This window comes from Bubalus bubalis, chromosome 16, assembly GCF_019923935.1.
Source record: "Bubalus bubalis isolate 160015118507 breed Murrah chromosome 16, NDDB_SH_1, whole genome shotgun sequence".
NCBI classification, from domain to species: Eukaryota; Metazoa; Chordata; class Mammalia; order Artiodactyla; family Bovidae; genus Bubalus; species Bubalus bubalis.
Window position 1 is genome coordinate 65,316,669 of NC_059172.1, and position 13,874 is coordinate 65,330,542.

The following is a 13,874-nucleotide window of genomic DNA, read 5'->3' on the forward strand; positions in this document are numbered from 1 at the left end:
CTCCTCCCTTCCCCATTACAGATCTCTTGAAAGCAACAGTTCTCTAAGCGACATCTTCAGTCTCATATCTAAAACTAATGCAAGCAAAAAAAAAAAAAAAAAAAAAAGTGGGAAGAAACTCATGAAACTATACATGAGTACTGAAACTGCTGACAAAGCAAATGAATGCTTAATCATCATAATTACAACAAGATGAAACATCAAACAGCAATCCATCTCCCCAAGCTAGATTTTTAAGACAGTTGAAAAATCTATCAAATCTTACTATCATTTTGCAGCATCTAGGTCTGACAGTGACACCTTAAGGAAACTAGGAATGTGACAAGAAGATAAAATCTAAATTCACTGTTTATCAAAATATCATAACGTTTTAACTTTAAGTACAAATGGTTACTTACATGCCTACTGTCTTGCAAATGTTTATGAAACTGTAAGTAATCATTTATATAACTGCAGAATATAAAAATGTAAAAAGTCTGCCTCACAGACATGTTTTACAGAAAGAATTACATTTTCTGGTATTTTGGCACTATGTAACAATTTGTAGCCTTTCAAATGTGTGCATTCTATCCTTAACAGAGTTCAAAGTAATATCTGAATATTTAGCAAAGTTTTAACTTCCAAGGCAGTAAGTAGCACATATACTCACGTTCACAGGAAAATACAAAGACATTGGTTTCTGTAGCAGCTTCAGGAGTAACTCCTTAACACAATTTTAGCTGCAGACTTCCAGGCAGGCAAGAAGAACAATGAATGAGTGAACAGATGGAATGGCAATGTCTTTGCTTAACCTATTACCGAGTGGAATAACAGCCAATCACAGGCCAGAAAGCTCACAATTAGTCGGCCAGGCAGATGCAAGCCAACCTCAGCACCCTGCGTCAGGTTCGCAGGTTTCTAAGATAAGCAAGTTGATGTCATTCCTGGGGCTGCCCCGGGCAGCCTGTGTATTAACGAGGGGGTGTGCAGCAACAATAGGCATTACAAAGCTGACTAGGAGGCAGCTGCTCTTTGAGAGCAGAGTCATTAGGGAGCAGGCTGCCAACAAGAAACACCTGGCTTGGGCAGACTTCAGCTTTTCCTCCTTGTTTTTAAACAAAACAAAGAAACCAATTATATTTTAAAGTCGTAAAAGTTGCATGTTTCCTAAAAGTTTAGGCTATCCTCTAGTCTTTGAGTTTTTTGTTTCTGAGAAAAAAAGAAAATGAGGTGTGTCAAAGTAGTAATTAACTACTGCAGTAACCCCTTTTCTTTAATAAATGATTTACAGGGGAAATGAGACAGAGGTTAGAGTAGAACTACTTCCCTGGAAATACTAGGAAATATAAAATATTTGTTAAGTATTGGTTGATTTGTTGCAAGACAATAAAACGGAGATGATGAAGTAAGATTGCAAAAGAAAAAGGTTTAAGAGCTTATAAACAGAAATGATTTTTAAAAGTTCATTAGAAGTACAATGTAGTAAAATAAAGCAAGTCTGGTCCAACTTTATGCCAAGTGAGTCATCTAAACTGAATATTTAGACAAAACTATTTAATTTCAATCTAAAACCACCAAAATGACCCACTTTATGTCAAATAGTGTAAAATTATTTTATTATCAAAACTAATCATGTAATTAAAGAAAGATCTTTCATTATGCTTTAATATATAACATGATGTTATGTGTTGTATTTGTATTCCATAAAATTTGTAAGATGTATAAATTTCAGTTCAGGAACAAGTAACGAAGTTATTTACAAAGAAGAAACACTGAAATATTTTACAAGGGCACCAAGTATACAGAAATCATCCCTGTCAGTGAGGAAGCTTGTTATCCTGATTTATTTCAAAGACTGCCAGACTAGAGTATTTATAATGTTATGGACTATCTGCTTTTGAGAGCTGCATAAATTATATCTTGAGTGGTCTCTGATTATGAAAATTCAATCAAAATTTAAACACCATCAGGTGTTGTGAGAATATTTCCTTACTAAACAATATCTAGAGCTGTTCTACTACTTGCTTATGTGATGTAGAACACACACACACACACACACACGTACACACACACACATCCTCTTTTATTCCAGTGCAAATTAGAAGACTGGAGGCAAAAAGCTCCTCTTAAAATACAATTTTCTGATATAAGCTCATTGAAGCCGAGTTAGGCTTTCCCGTTACATAATCAAGCACTGTACAGGTATAAAATTTGGCTAAGGCACCCCAAACAATCTCAATCAATCTAAATCAATCTCTCTTCTCACATACAAATATATAGACACTACTCACTGGACCATTTGAGAAAACTTAGAAAAAAGTTAATATTGGTTGGGACTCTTGGGCGTGTCTTTATTGTACTCAGTCAAATTTAAGTCAGATAGATGCTTTCTGTTTACAAAATAAGAGGAAAATATACTCTATACGGTTAAAATTTTTCAGCTACCTCACTGAAAACATTCCGTATGCCTACTAAAAGCCTAAAAATTATTGGTATTTCCAGAAAGAAAACTAAAATATGAAGTATGGTGTTTGTAGGTCATTGTTTGTCTACAGATATTTTTCCTCAAAAAGAACTTAATATTCCATGGAAGTATGTCATTCTAGAAATGTTAGAAAATTTTAAAATTTGTGGAAATATTTTTAAACTAAATGTAATGATTAGATTCTAAGTATCAAACTAATTTCTAAAGGAAGAATTATTCTTTTTCTACCAAGGATTACAGCAATGTTTTTGCAACAGTTACACCCATGGCCTAATTTCATACAGCCACTAGAGATCAATATAAAGCATTTCTAATATTAGAGTTTATTGAAAATTATAAAGTGAATTTCATAGAGTTCAAATTTTATGCATATGAACACTACAGGAATCAAAAAAGTTAGAATTTTATCTTTTTTTTTTTTGGTGGTGTGCTGGTACTTAAAAAAAAAAAATCTCATGAGTAAAAGGTAAGAAAGATAAATCAAGGCCACTAGTATAGTTAATAAATAGACTTTTGGTAAAACTGAATTTGATTAAATAAGATCAAGATAAAAAATATATATTCATGCAAAGTTGTTAACTAAAACCAAATAAAACGTAAGCTATGTACTGACTAGAGATAGTGAGGTCAATATTTATGAATTTACATTGAACCCTTTTCCCTTTTGTATATAAAAAAGACACTCTTTAGTATGAACAGACAGTCCCTCTTTCCCTTGGACTTTCTTTCTTCTCTTTTTCCCCATTGCTACTATAGTTACTACTTTATAGCTTTAATTCAGGAGGAGGAGGAATCTTCTCACTAATTCCTGCCACTGTGAACACAAAGAATGAGAGAAAACTACCCACGGGCTCAGCGGGAAGCCTGATCCCTAGGACTGGATTAAGCTTTTTTTGCAAACAGCAAATAAAGGCAGTGATCTGAAAAAGCTAATCAGATCCTGCTGTGGTATTTAGACTATGTTGGTTGCTAGTATTGGATAACTTGATAAGCACATTAAAACATCTGTAGGTGAAAAGAGGCCCTCCCCGGCCTTTTTGAGTCCAATGGTCCTGGTCCACTCTCAGTTGCAGAGAAAATGCAAACAGCTGTATCAGGCTGTAATACTAAAATCTGTCAGCGTCAAAGGCTTCCCTAACATTTAAGAATTCAACTGTTTGCTGAGGTATGAGTGGGAAACACGTGGGCTGTCATGCTGGTGTTGGCATCAATTCTCTTTGTCAGGGGTGATCCAACCTGGCTTCCTGGAACCTTTCTCCTAGTATGCATTTTTTTCTCCTTCAATTTACAATCTCTTTTGATCCTCACAACACCACCACTGAAATAAGATTATTAATTCAAATCTTCCCAACTGTCCCCAGAAGTTTGAAAGATTAAATTTAAACAAAAAACTCTTATTAATTTGATTAAACAACAACCACCACCAACTAACCAAAAACCTAACTTATGTACCCGGTGTAAAAGAATGGAGCAAAATCAATCAGGGACTACTCTCTAACCCATGAGAGTTATTATATATGTAGTAAGTCAGATGGGCATGAAAGACCCTTACTATATTTCATTTCCTTAGACTTAGATTACTTTTGTTTCTTAATTTATCTCCTTCCTTCAATACTCCTTAAGTACATCCCTGCCAAAGTAATTTTCACTGACACCACTCTTAGGTTTAAAAAAAAAAAATCTCAGCAGTAGATCACATCTCTTGTCCTCTGCGTTGTTCTCAAGACTCCCCTTACAGCGGGGGCTCCTCTAAGCTCTGTCATCTTATTTCCCACTTCAATTAAGGTGAAGTCACAGATGCTGAAACAACGGTCCCTTCACTCATGTTCTCTTGCACAGCCTCACCTACCCACATCATATTTGTTCTAATTCCAGCTCAAGGCTTACTTTTCCATAAAATCTTCTTGGACCAGTCCGGTTTTTACTGAATTTCTATAACATGAATAGTCTGTACTGCACAATATAGCATTTACTTATGAACCAGGCTGTAAGTTTCTTGAGGGCAGATCCATTTAATCTTCCTAATCCATACAGAAAAAAAACCTATATGGTATCTAGCAGTGTGTTGCTATCTAGAAGACATCTGAAAAACAGGACCAGTTAAGAAATGGGCTCCTGCAAATTTGAATGCAGGCATTCACATGAACAAAATGCTCCCTGCTAGCTTTTATTTCTCTTGGTGAACAGGGTGAGCTTATCTAAGAGCCCGCGGTGATCTGCAATGTTTCCACAGCCCTGGCTCTGCCATGGGGGCTGCTTTCAATATTCAGGGCAGCTGTGCAACTGAGTAATAAGCTCAGGCCTGGCAGGCATGAGAGGTCTCTTCTTGGTCTCCCCTTCTCTGGCTCCAACTTCCTGACTAGAGAGGCATCCCTTGGAGTTACCCTGTGGCCTCCTACTCCTCCTGGGGATGGGGTCTGTGTAAGCCAAGTGCCCCTCCCTCTGCACACTTCTCTTGGGGTCCACCCTGGTGCAGACAGCACAGAGTTGCTTTGCTCTCCAGCGCTGCCTGGGACTGAGTGATTAAATCTTTCTAATTTGGGGGTTCAGTGTTACTAAGCCCTTTGTGCTGTGCTCTTAAGTCATGCTCTGCATTAGCTTCATCAACAAGAGTTGCTGTTTTTATGTCCATCTGCCTGGCTCCTTTGTCTGTTTCTCAGTTGGTTCAGAACTAAGACAGGAAAAAACAATATTCAATAACGTTTTGTTATAAAGAGCTACTAAGGGAAAAAAAAAGGTGATTAAAAGACTTACATAAATTAACTCTGAACAGACCACTTTAAAAATACTATGAAGGGATAAAGTTAAAAAAATAAAAGAAACAATTCTATAACAAAGAAAGATAATGCTTCCCCAAGTCAAAATTCTTAGGGTTTCACTATAAGAATACTTCAGCACCGTATGACTAAGAGAAGACAAATCTTGATTCTCTTTATGGTTCAGAGACAAATAGTAAATCCACAAAGTAGAATTTTTTCTCAGTGATCTAAAAACAAAGAAACTTTTCTACAGTCACTTTAAGTGACAATATAACCCATATCCTAAGACTTCAAATATTTCCTAATGACTAGCTTTCCATTTAGTTTTTCTATTTTTTTTTTTTTTTTTTGGCTGTGTGGCTTGACTTGTGGGATTGAAGTTCCCGGACCAGAGATCAAACCTGGGCCCACAGCAGTGACAGCACCATGTCCTAACCACTGGATGGCCAGGCAATTCTCTCCCCTAAGGCCCCGCAAGCTCCATTTCACATTTTTAAAAAATTCAAATAAACAAGCAAGTTTTTTAAAAAGGTGATCTTCAGTTCCTATACAACTTGCAAATATTCAAGGAATGAGAAATTTTAGTAGAGCTCAGGGAATATAAATGAACCCAAAATGATGTACTAGGTTGCTAAGGCAGCTATGTGGGGAGCAGGAGAGAGAAAATTCATGAGGGAACAAGGACCTGTATGATTTAAAAGAAGTATGAAGCACATGATATCATCCATGTTAAAACACACAGTTGTATTAAGCACCACTGAAACTGAGGAAAAGCTGACCCAAACTGTATAATTTTATATGAAATATAGGCAAGACATATTCTCCACATTATAAGACAACTGGATGGTATATGTGGCACCTTATCTCTGACAGTAATGATAATAACATTCACAACATTCCTCTCAAAGCCTAGTCTCTCCTTCTGACCCCACAGCATGGTACCTCCCCCTTCCCACCCACACATGCTCACTCATGCACCTTCATTTCAGCTCAGAGTATGTATACAAGCTGAGGTTGGCTCAGGTCTTTTCTTTTTTAGGTGTTAAATAACTATTTAGCAAGCTAATTCAAAACTGCTTGACCAAAAGTTTAAAAGTGAAATTGACAGACTAAGACCATAAGGAATAACCATATCAGACAGAATTATAAGAGGACTCTAGGGGTCTCTGTTCTTGCTAATGATCTAGAAGATAGTATAATAGGACATTGAATATAAAGGAACTCAGGAAAAAATAAAATGTAGCTTACAGCAAATAATATAAAAGGAGTTGCAAATCAACTATGACCCAATTAAGGTTCTTTTTTAATTGTAAGTTTGATCTAAATATAAATTCTTACTAATAATCAAGACAGTTGTTTCTTATACACCAATTCCTATAAGATGAGAAATGAAATGCTTGAGTTAGTACTTCCAATGGTACTACTGGTTTTAGATAATTGTCCTAGTATGCAAGAAACTGAAAAACTCTTGAGAGGCTAACAAAATTAATGGTTGTGTTAGAAAATGCTAAGACTAGCACAGAAGTTCACAACACAATTTTTTCTTTATAGAGTTCTATTCATATCAGAGGATGATATAGTAATTTGCAATTAAATTTAGAATTCTGACAAGATTCCTTCTAAATGAAAATCACCAAATACTATAAGTTAAATCTAGACTATGAATCATCCTAAACAGCTGCCAAAAGAATTCAACCATAAACTCTAACAGACCAAAGATTCTTGTATTTCGTTTTCTGCTGTATTTCCAGCACTAGCAGAGTGCCTACAGGTGCTTAATAAATATGTGCTAAATTACAGCATTTCAATAACTGGGCCAAAAATCTCTTTACCAGATTTATTTGTTCTTTACTTCCCTTCACATAACCTGCACTCCAGCCAAACATGAGGATTTAAGGCAGTTCTTTCAATTTGGTTGCATACTAGAATCATCTGGGGAGATTTAAAATATACTGGCATATGAATTTCATCCTGAGAGATGTTTATTTTTTTTTCGTCTAGGTGAAGCATGGCAATAGGCCAGGTGATTCTAATGTACAGCTAAGTTTAAAAACACTGACTTAAAGATTCTTTCTCCTAAAATACCTTTCTCCATAGCTTCACAGGATAAAATCTCACCTATTAGTATAGAAGGTTCCCAACTCTGCCTTGAAACCTTTCCCAGAATACTGTTAAACTCATTTTTGGATTATCTGAGTATTGCACAGGGCCTGGCATACGGTTGGGACTTGATAAATGTCTGGGGGCATGGCACATAGTAGAGACACAGTACATACTTATTGGAAGAATGATGTGTAGTTGGTCCTCACTATTTGCAGATTCTGTACTTGCAAACTTGCGTATTCACTGACATCTATTTACCCCCAAACCAGTTTCTGCAGTGCTTTACAGCCATTCCACAGCCATGTGCTTGTGCAGAGAGGGGAAAAATCTGAGTTGCCAGAAGCACACATTCCAGCTGAGGCTGAACAAATCCCTCATGTTGAAACAAGTGTCCTAAAAAGGACTGGTTAGCTCTATGATTTTCGCATTTTTGTGCTTTCTGTTGGTGAATTTGCTGTTTAAATGGGCCCCAAGTCTAGTGCTGAAGTGCTAAGTCCAAGAAAGACGTGATGTGTCTTATGAAGAAATATGCGTGTTAGGTAAGCTTTGTTCAGGTACAAGTTACAGAGCTGTTACAGGTTCAGTGTTAATGAATCGACAGTGTATACTTAATAAAGTGTCTCTAAACAGTACCACAGTATTGTTTAGCTTCCTTGGTGGCTCAGACAGCAAAGCGTCTGCCTACAATGCGGGAGACCCAGGTTCAATCCCTGGGTCAGGAAGATCCCCTGGAGAAGGAAATGGCAACCCACTCCAGTATTCTTGCCTGGAAAATCTCATGGATGGAGGAGCCTGGCGGGCTACAGTCCATGGGTTGCAAAGAGTCAGACATGACTGAGCGACTTCGCTTTCACTTTTTCAAACAGTACCACATGTACAATAAGGTTATGGATAGACTGGTCCATGAAAATGTTCTGACAGGAGGCTTGCAGGACCCTAATCTTGTATTTCCTCAGGAGCAATGGTTCAGTATTTGTCGTAACTTCATAGAACATAACTACAGTTGACCCTGGAACAGCACTGGGTTTGAAATGCATGCATCCACAAGACTATGTGATTCTGGGATGGCTGATCCTGGGGTGCAGAACCCTGGATCTTGAGGGCCGACTGAAGTTATAGAAGAATTTCTGACTGCACAGAGGGTGGGTGGTGTCCCTACTGCCTGTGATGTTCAAGGGCAAACTGTTCAAGGAAAAACAAGATTGACTGTAATTTCACTCTTTCCTCAGAATTCTTAGTGACCAAACCTGTAATTTTTAATGCCAGTTTCATTTGGCAAATGGGCACCTGTTAGGTGCCAGGTCCTGGGGATACAGCAGGAACAAAGCCAGTCCTTTCTCTCACCAAGTTCACAGAGGGAGAGGATGCAAACAATAAATACATGTCAGGTGACAATAGATACTACAGAGAAACTTTTAATCAGGGAAGGCTTCTCTGCTAAGGTGGTATCTGTGCAGATATCAAAATGAAGTGGAAGGAAGGTGTAAAAGGAGGAGGCAGGGCTAAGCACAAAGCTCTGAGATGAGCGCAGGACAGCAAGGTGGCCTCTATGACTGGTGGCAGGCGAGCAAGGGGAGGAGTCAGAAAGTAAGGTCAAAAAGGCGAGGTCCAGGGAAGCCACATCATGAAGAGCTTTGCAGGGCAACACTTCTCAAAACTTTATTTGGCAAATCTAATACAGTTATGTAAAGTTTAAAAATAAAATAAAAAAAAAAAAAAAAAAAAAAATAAATCATGGGAGAATCTTTTGCATGTATGAGCTTCCAGATACTTAAGAACTGTTTTGACAAGTTTCAACCAAAAAGCTAATGGGAGTTTGATGGAGAGTGCGTTGCAGTAATACTTGTTTAAAAAGCACGAAAGATTACAAATCAGGAATAATTTATTGAAATTTCCTCTCTCAATATAGTTCCCTAGATTTCTTTGTAGGGGGCTTATAAATTTCTTTTTAAACTTGTCTTAAAATATTTTGCTTTTGTTCTTGCTATGAATGGTGGTTTTTTCCTTTCCTCATATTTTCTAACTAGTTATTGTTGGTGTCTAAAAAGATAATTATTTTATTCTCATATATGAAACTTTAGTGAATGAGGTATCTCAGGGAACTCATTGTTTCTATTAGTGCTTCACTGAGGCTCTTGGGTTTTTCAGGCATATATAAGAATGTAAAATCATCAGATTGCCTGTTTCTTACCAATTTTTATATCTGTTGCCCCATACTTGTGTCTAATTACATTGTACTGTTAACAGTGATTATTTTGTGTTGTTCCTGATATTAATGGGAATGTCTTTAGTGTTTTACTCTCAAGCATTATACTTAGCACACAGCACATTACACTGATGGCTGGTGAGGTTGTACATACACATACATACAAAACATACTTTTATATCATGTTGGGCAAATTTACCTCTTCATGTTTCAGCTGTAAATAAATAGTTGTTTTGAGATTTATGAGTTAACATCTACAAAACACTTAACACTGGAACAGTGCCAGGCACAAAGTAAGCACTCAATAAGTGCTCAGTTCAGTTCAGTTCAGTTCAGTCGCTCAGTCATGTCCGACTCTTTGCGACCCCATGAATCGCAGCACGCCAGGCCTCCCTGTCCATCACCAACTCCCGGAGTTCACTCAAACTCATGTCCATCGAGTCGCTGATGCCATCCAGCCATCTCATCCTCTGTACCTATATGTAATTATATGTATATAGAGCTATACATTTACATACCACACAATATGTAGCCTTTAGAAAGTTCCTTATAGAAGTATGCTTTCCTTCTACATGAAAGATTTAGGAAAAAAAATTAAAAATGTGGATTGAATTAATATGATATATTAAGATGATCATGGGGAAACAGTGGAAACAGTGTCAGACTTTATTTTTTGGGCTCCAAAATCACTGCAGATGGTGACTGCAGCCATGAAATTAAAAGACGCTTACTCCTTGGAAGGAAAGTTATGACCAACCTAGATAGCATATTGAAAAGCAGAGACATTACTTTGTCAACAAAGGTCCGTCTAGTCAAGGCTATGGTTTTTCCAGTAGTCATGTATGGATGTGAGAGTTGGACTGTGAAGAAAGCTGAGTGCCGAAGAATTGATGCTTTTGAAGAAGCATCAATGTTGGAGTGCTGGAGAATGTTGGTGTTGGAGAAGGCTCTTGAGAGTCCCTTGGACTGCAAGGAGATCCAACCAGTCCATTCTAAAGGAGATCAGCCCTGGATGTTCTTTGGAAGGAATGATGCTAAAGCTGAAACTCCAGTACTTTGGCTACCTTATGTGAAGAGTTAACTCATTGGAAAAGACTCCGATGCTGGGAGGGATTGGGGGCAGGAGGAAAAGGGGACGACAGAGGATGAGATGGCTGGATGGCATCACCGATTCGATGGATGTGAGTTTGAGTGAACTCCGGGAATTGGTGATGGACAGGGAGGCCTGGCGTGCTGCAATTCATGGGGTCGCAAAGACTGAATGAGTGACTGAACTGAACTGAAGATGATCATAATCATCTTTGAGTTACTAATATTGTGAACTAAATTAACAGATTTACCAATGTCAAAACATTTTGGAGGATTATAGTATATATGCTGATACTTCCCTATGAAATTTTACATCAATAATCATAAGACTAGCTTGTTAGTTTTTTTTTTTTTTTAATTTACTTGCTTTACCACATTTGGGTACTATGATATTGCTAATGTTAGAAAAGGGATATAGTATTCTACCCAAACTTCTTGTCAATGACAAAGTAATTGCCTCACGTACCAAAGGGAACTAGACTAGACTGGGCCATGTGTTCCTCTATATGCACCACTATTTCTAATATCTAATTTACTGGTATTCTGAAATCTGTAGCAGACCCCTTACAATAAGTTCTAGGACAGAGCTTATTCCAGCATGGTGTTCACAGAAAACAGGATGAGCAAGAGAGAGATCTCGTAATGGCCTTAAGAACTGACACCGTAACACACCCTCTCTCAGAAAGTATCCAAATATCCTGGACAAATGACACAACTGCTCCGTGTCTCAGTTTTCTCAACCATAAAATGGGGATAAAAACACCACCAAGAGCACAGAGTTGTAATAAATATATAATAACTTAATAGTGCATGAGTGCATATGTGCTAAGTCACTTCAGTCATGTCTAACTCTTTGCATGGCTCTACCAGGTTCCTCTGTCCATGGGATTCTCCAGGCAAGAATGACAACAACTGGAATGGGTTGCCATGCCCTTCTCCAGGGGATCTTCCTGATCCAGGGATCGAAAAAAGTGCTTTGCACATAGTAAATATTAATTCTTATCTTAAAAGTTTATCCTGAAAGTGAAACTTCAGTACAAAAGATAGAAAACCTGATTTTCATTATTTTATGTCTTCATTAATATAATTCTAAAGTTCTGCCTTTGTTCATGATCTCACAATATGAATTTTGTTAAATTAATAAAATAATTTAGAACAATGTTTCTCAGAGGGAAAGGGGAATAACATTTAGTTTGGAAAAGCCCAAAATTTTTTGGAAAAAAGTTTTTGGAAAAAACTTCTAAAAAAGTTTTTTTTAGAAGAAAAGCAATTCAAGATTTAAGTGTCATGGAATACTTTGGCTAATAAGGATAATTAGAAGGCAATGGCACCCCACTCCAGACTCTTGCCTGGAAAATCCCATGGATGGAGGAGCCTGGAAGGCTGCAGTCCATGCGGTTGCTGAGGGTCGGACATGACTGAGCGACTTCCCTTTCACTTTTCACTTTCATGCATTGGAGAAGGAAATGGCAACCCACTCCAGTGTTCTTGCCTGGAGAATCCCAGGGACGGGGGAGCCTGGTGGGCTGCCGTCTATGGGGTTGCACAGAGTCGGACACGACTGAAGCGACTTAGCAGCAGAAGACAATGGTATCAATAAATATGAATATATATGGTGACACATCATAACTAGGCTTATCTTGGTGATTATTTTGAGAAGTATAGAAATACCAAATCACAATGATGTGTAACAGGAACTAACATTGTGTTGTAGGTCGATTACACTTCAAAGCTAACAAAAAAATAGAAAAAGACAGATCAGATTCGTGGTTACTAGGGGCAGGGATAGGGGAAGACAGTCAAAAGGTACAAACTTCCAGTTATAACATTAAACAGTACCAGGGATGCAATCTTCCTTGGTGGCTCAGACGTTAAAGCATCTGCCTACAATGCAGGAGACCCTGGTTCAATCTCTGGGTCAGAAAGATCTCCTGGAGAAGGAAATGGCAACCCACTCTAGTATCCTTGCCTGGAAAATCTGATGGATGGAGAAGCCTGGTAGGCTACAGTCCATGGGGTCACAAAGAGTTGGACACGACTGAGCGACTTCACTCAGGGATGCAATGTACAACATGATAAATATAAATAACACTGCTGCATATTATATATAAAAGTTTAGAGTAAATCCTAAGAGTTCTCATCACAAGGAAGAATATATCTATATGAGATGACAGATGTTTACTAAACTTATTGTAATAATCATCTCATGATGTATGTAAGTCAAATCTCTGCTGTAAACCTTAAATGTATACAGTGCTACAGCAATTATAACTTAATAAAACTGGAAGAAAAAAATATTCCAAAAAAAGAAGGTAATGGTAAAAAGCTTACTAAGGAATATGAGTATAAACACGGCTGGGGGACCTCCCTGGTGGTCCAGTGGTAAAGAATCCACCTGCCAATGCAGGGAACATGGGTTCAATCCCTGGTCTGGGAAGATTCCACATGACTTGGGGCAACTAAACCCAAGCGATAGAACTACTGAAGCCCACACACCTACAGCCCATGCTCTTTAACAAGAGAAGCCTCTGCAATGAGAAGCTCACTCACTGCAACTAGAGAGCAGCCCCCATTCGCCACAACTAGAGAAAGCCCATGTGCAGCAACAAAGACCCAGTGCAGCCAAAAATCAATAATAAAATTTTTAAAAATGGCTGGGATGAGGGAAAACAAGGCCTCATATAAATAAAGAGGTCTATTTCCTGTTTTGTTTTTTTTTTTTTAAAGGACTGGCAATCAGTAATTTACAAGAAATACATTGATTTTGATGGTGGGTAGAAGTGAAGGGACATAGAAGAAAATGGAAGTAAAATTAGAATAAAGTATAATAAGCACCTGAAAGGAAACAAAGGTTTTCTTATAGAAAATGAGAAAACATTTCTTTCAGCTTAGCAATATAGATGGTGGATTGTGGAAAATTATTTTAAAATAAATGGCTGTAGACAATGATCAGCCATTGCCTCCACCTCTCTCATAATTTCATTAACATTTAATAAAGTAATAAATTAGTATACTCTTCAGAATTAGCTTTCTCTTAAGATCTGTAAGTTACTATAAAAAATTAAAGCCATAATAATTTTCCCCCTTAAATAATTATTTAACAAATCTTTTATGAAAAAAAAATCCTATGACTTAGGACTCTATTTTGATAGTATTATCATTAGATATGAAGTAACTTAGTTCTTATGGCATTTTTGCAGATGTTAGCTAGGTAACCAAACTCTATTTTTAAATGTGCACAACTAATACTTTT

The 13,874-nt window shown here is 37.4% G+C and overlaps 1 protein-coding gene across 4 annotated transcripts in view; it reads right to left on the reverse strand.

Moving 5' to 3' along the window:
• Nucleotides 1–13,874, reverse strand: part of ZC3H12C (zinc finger CCCH-type containing 12C) — a 76,132-nt gene that overhangs the window by 42,648 nt on the left and 19,610 nt on the right. The window contains exon 1 of one of the 4 annotated variants that reach the window (XM_006072579.3): nt 650–1,628. The exons of the other annotated variants lie outside the window; for them this stretch is intronic. Coding sequence (XP_006072641.1) covers nt 650–673 — 24 coding nt within the window. The 5' untranslated portion in view covers nt 674–1,628. Of the gene's footprint in view, nt 1–649; nt 1,629–13,874 lie in introns of those variants that run through there. 4 annotated transcript variants of the gene reach the window in all.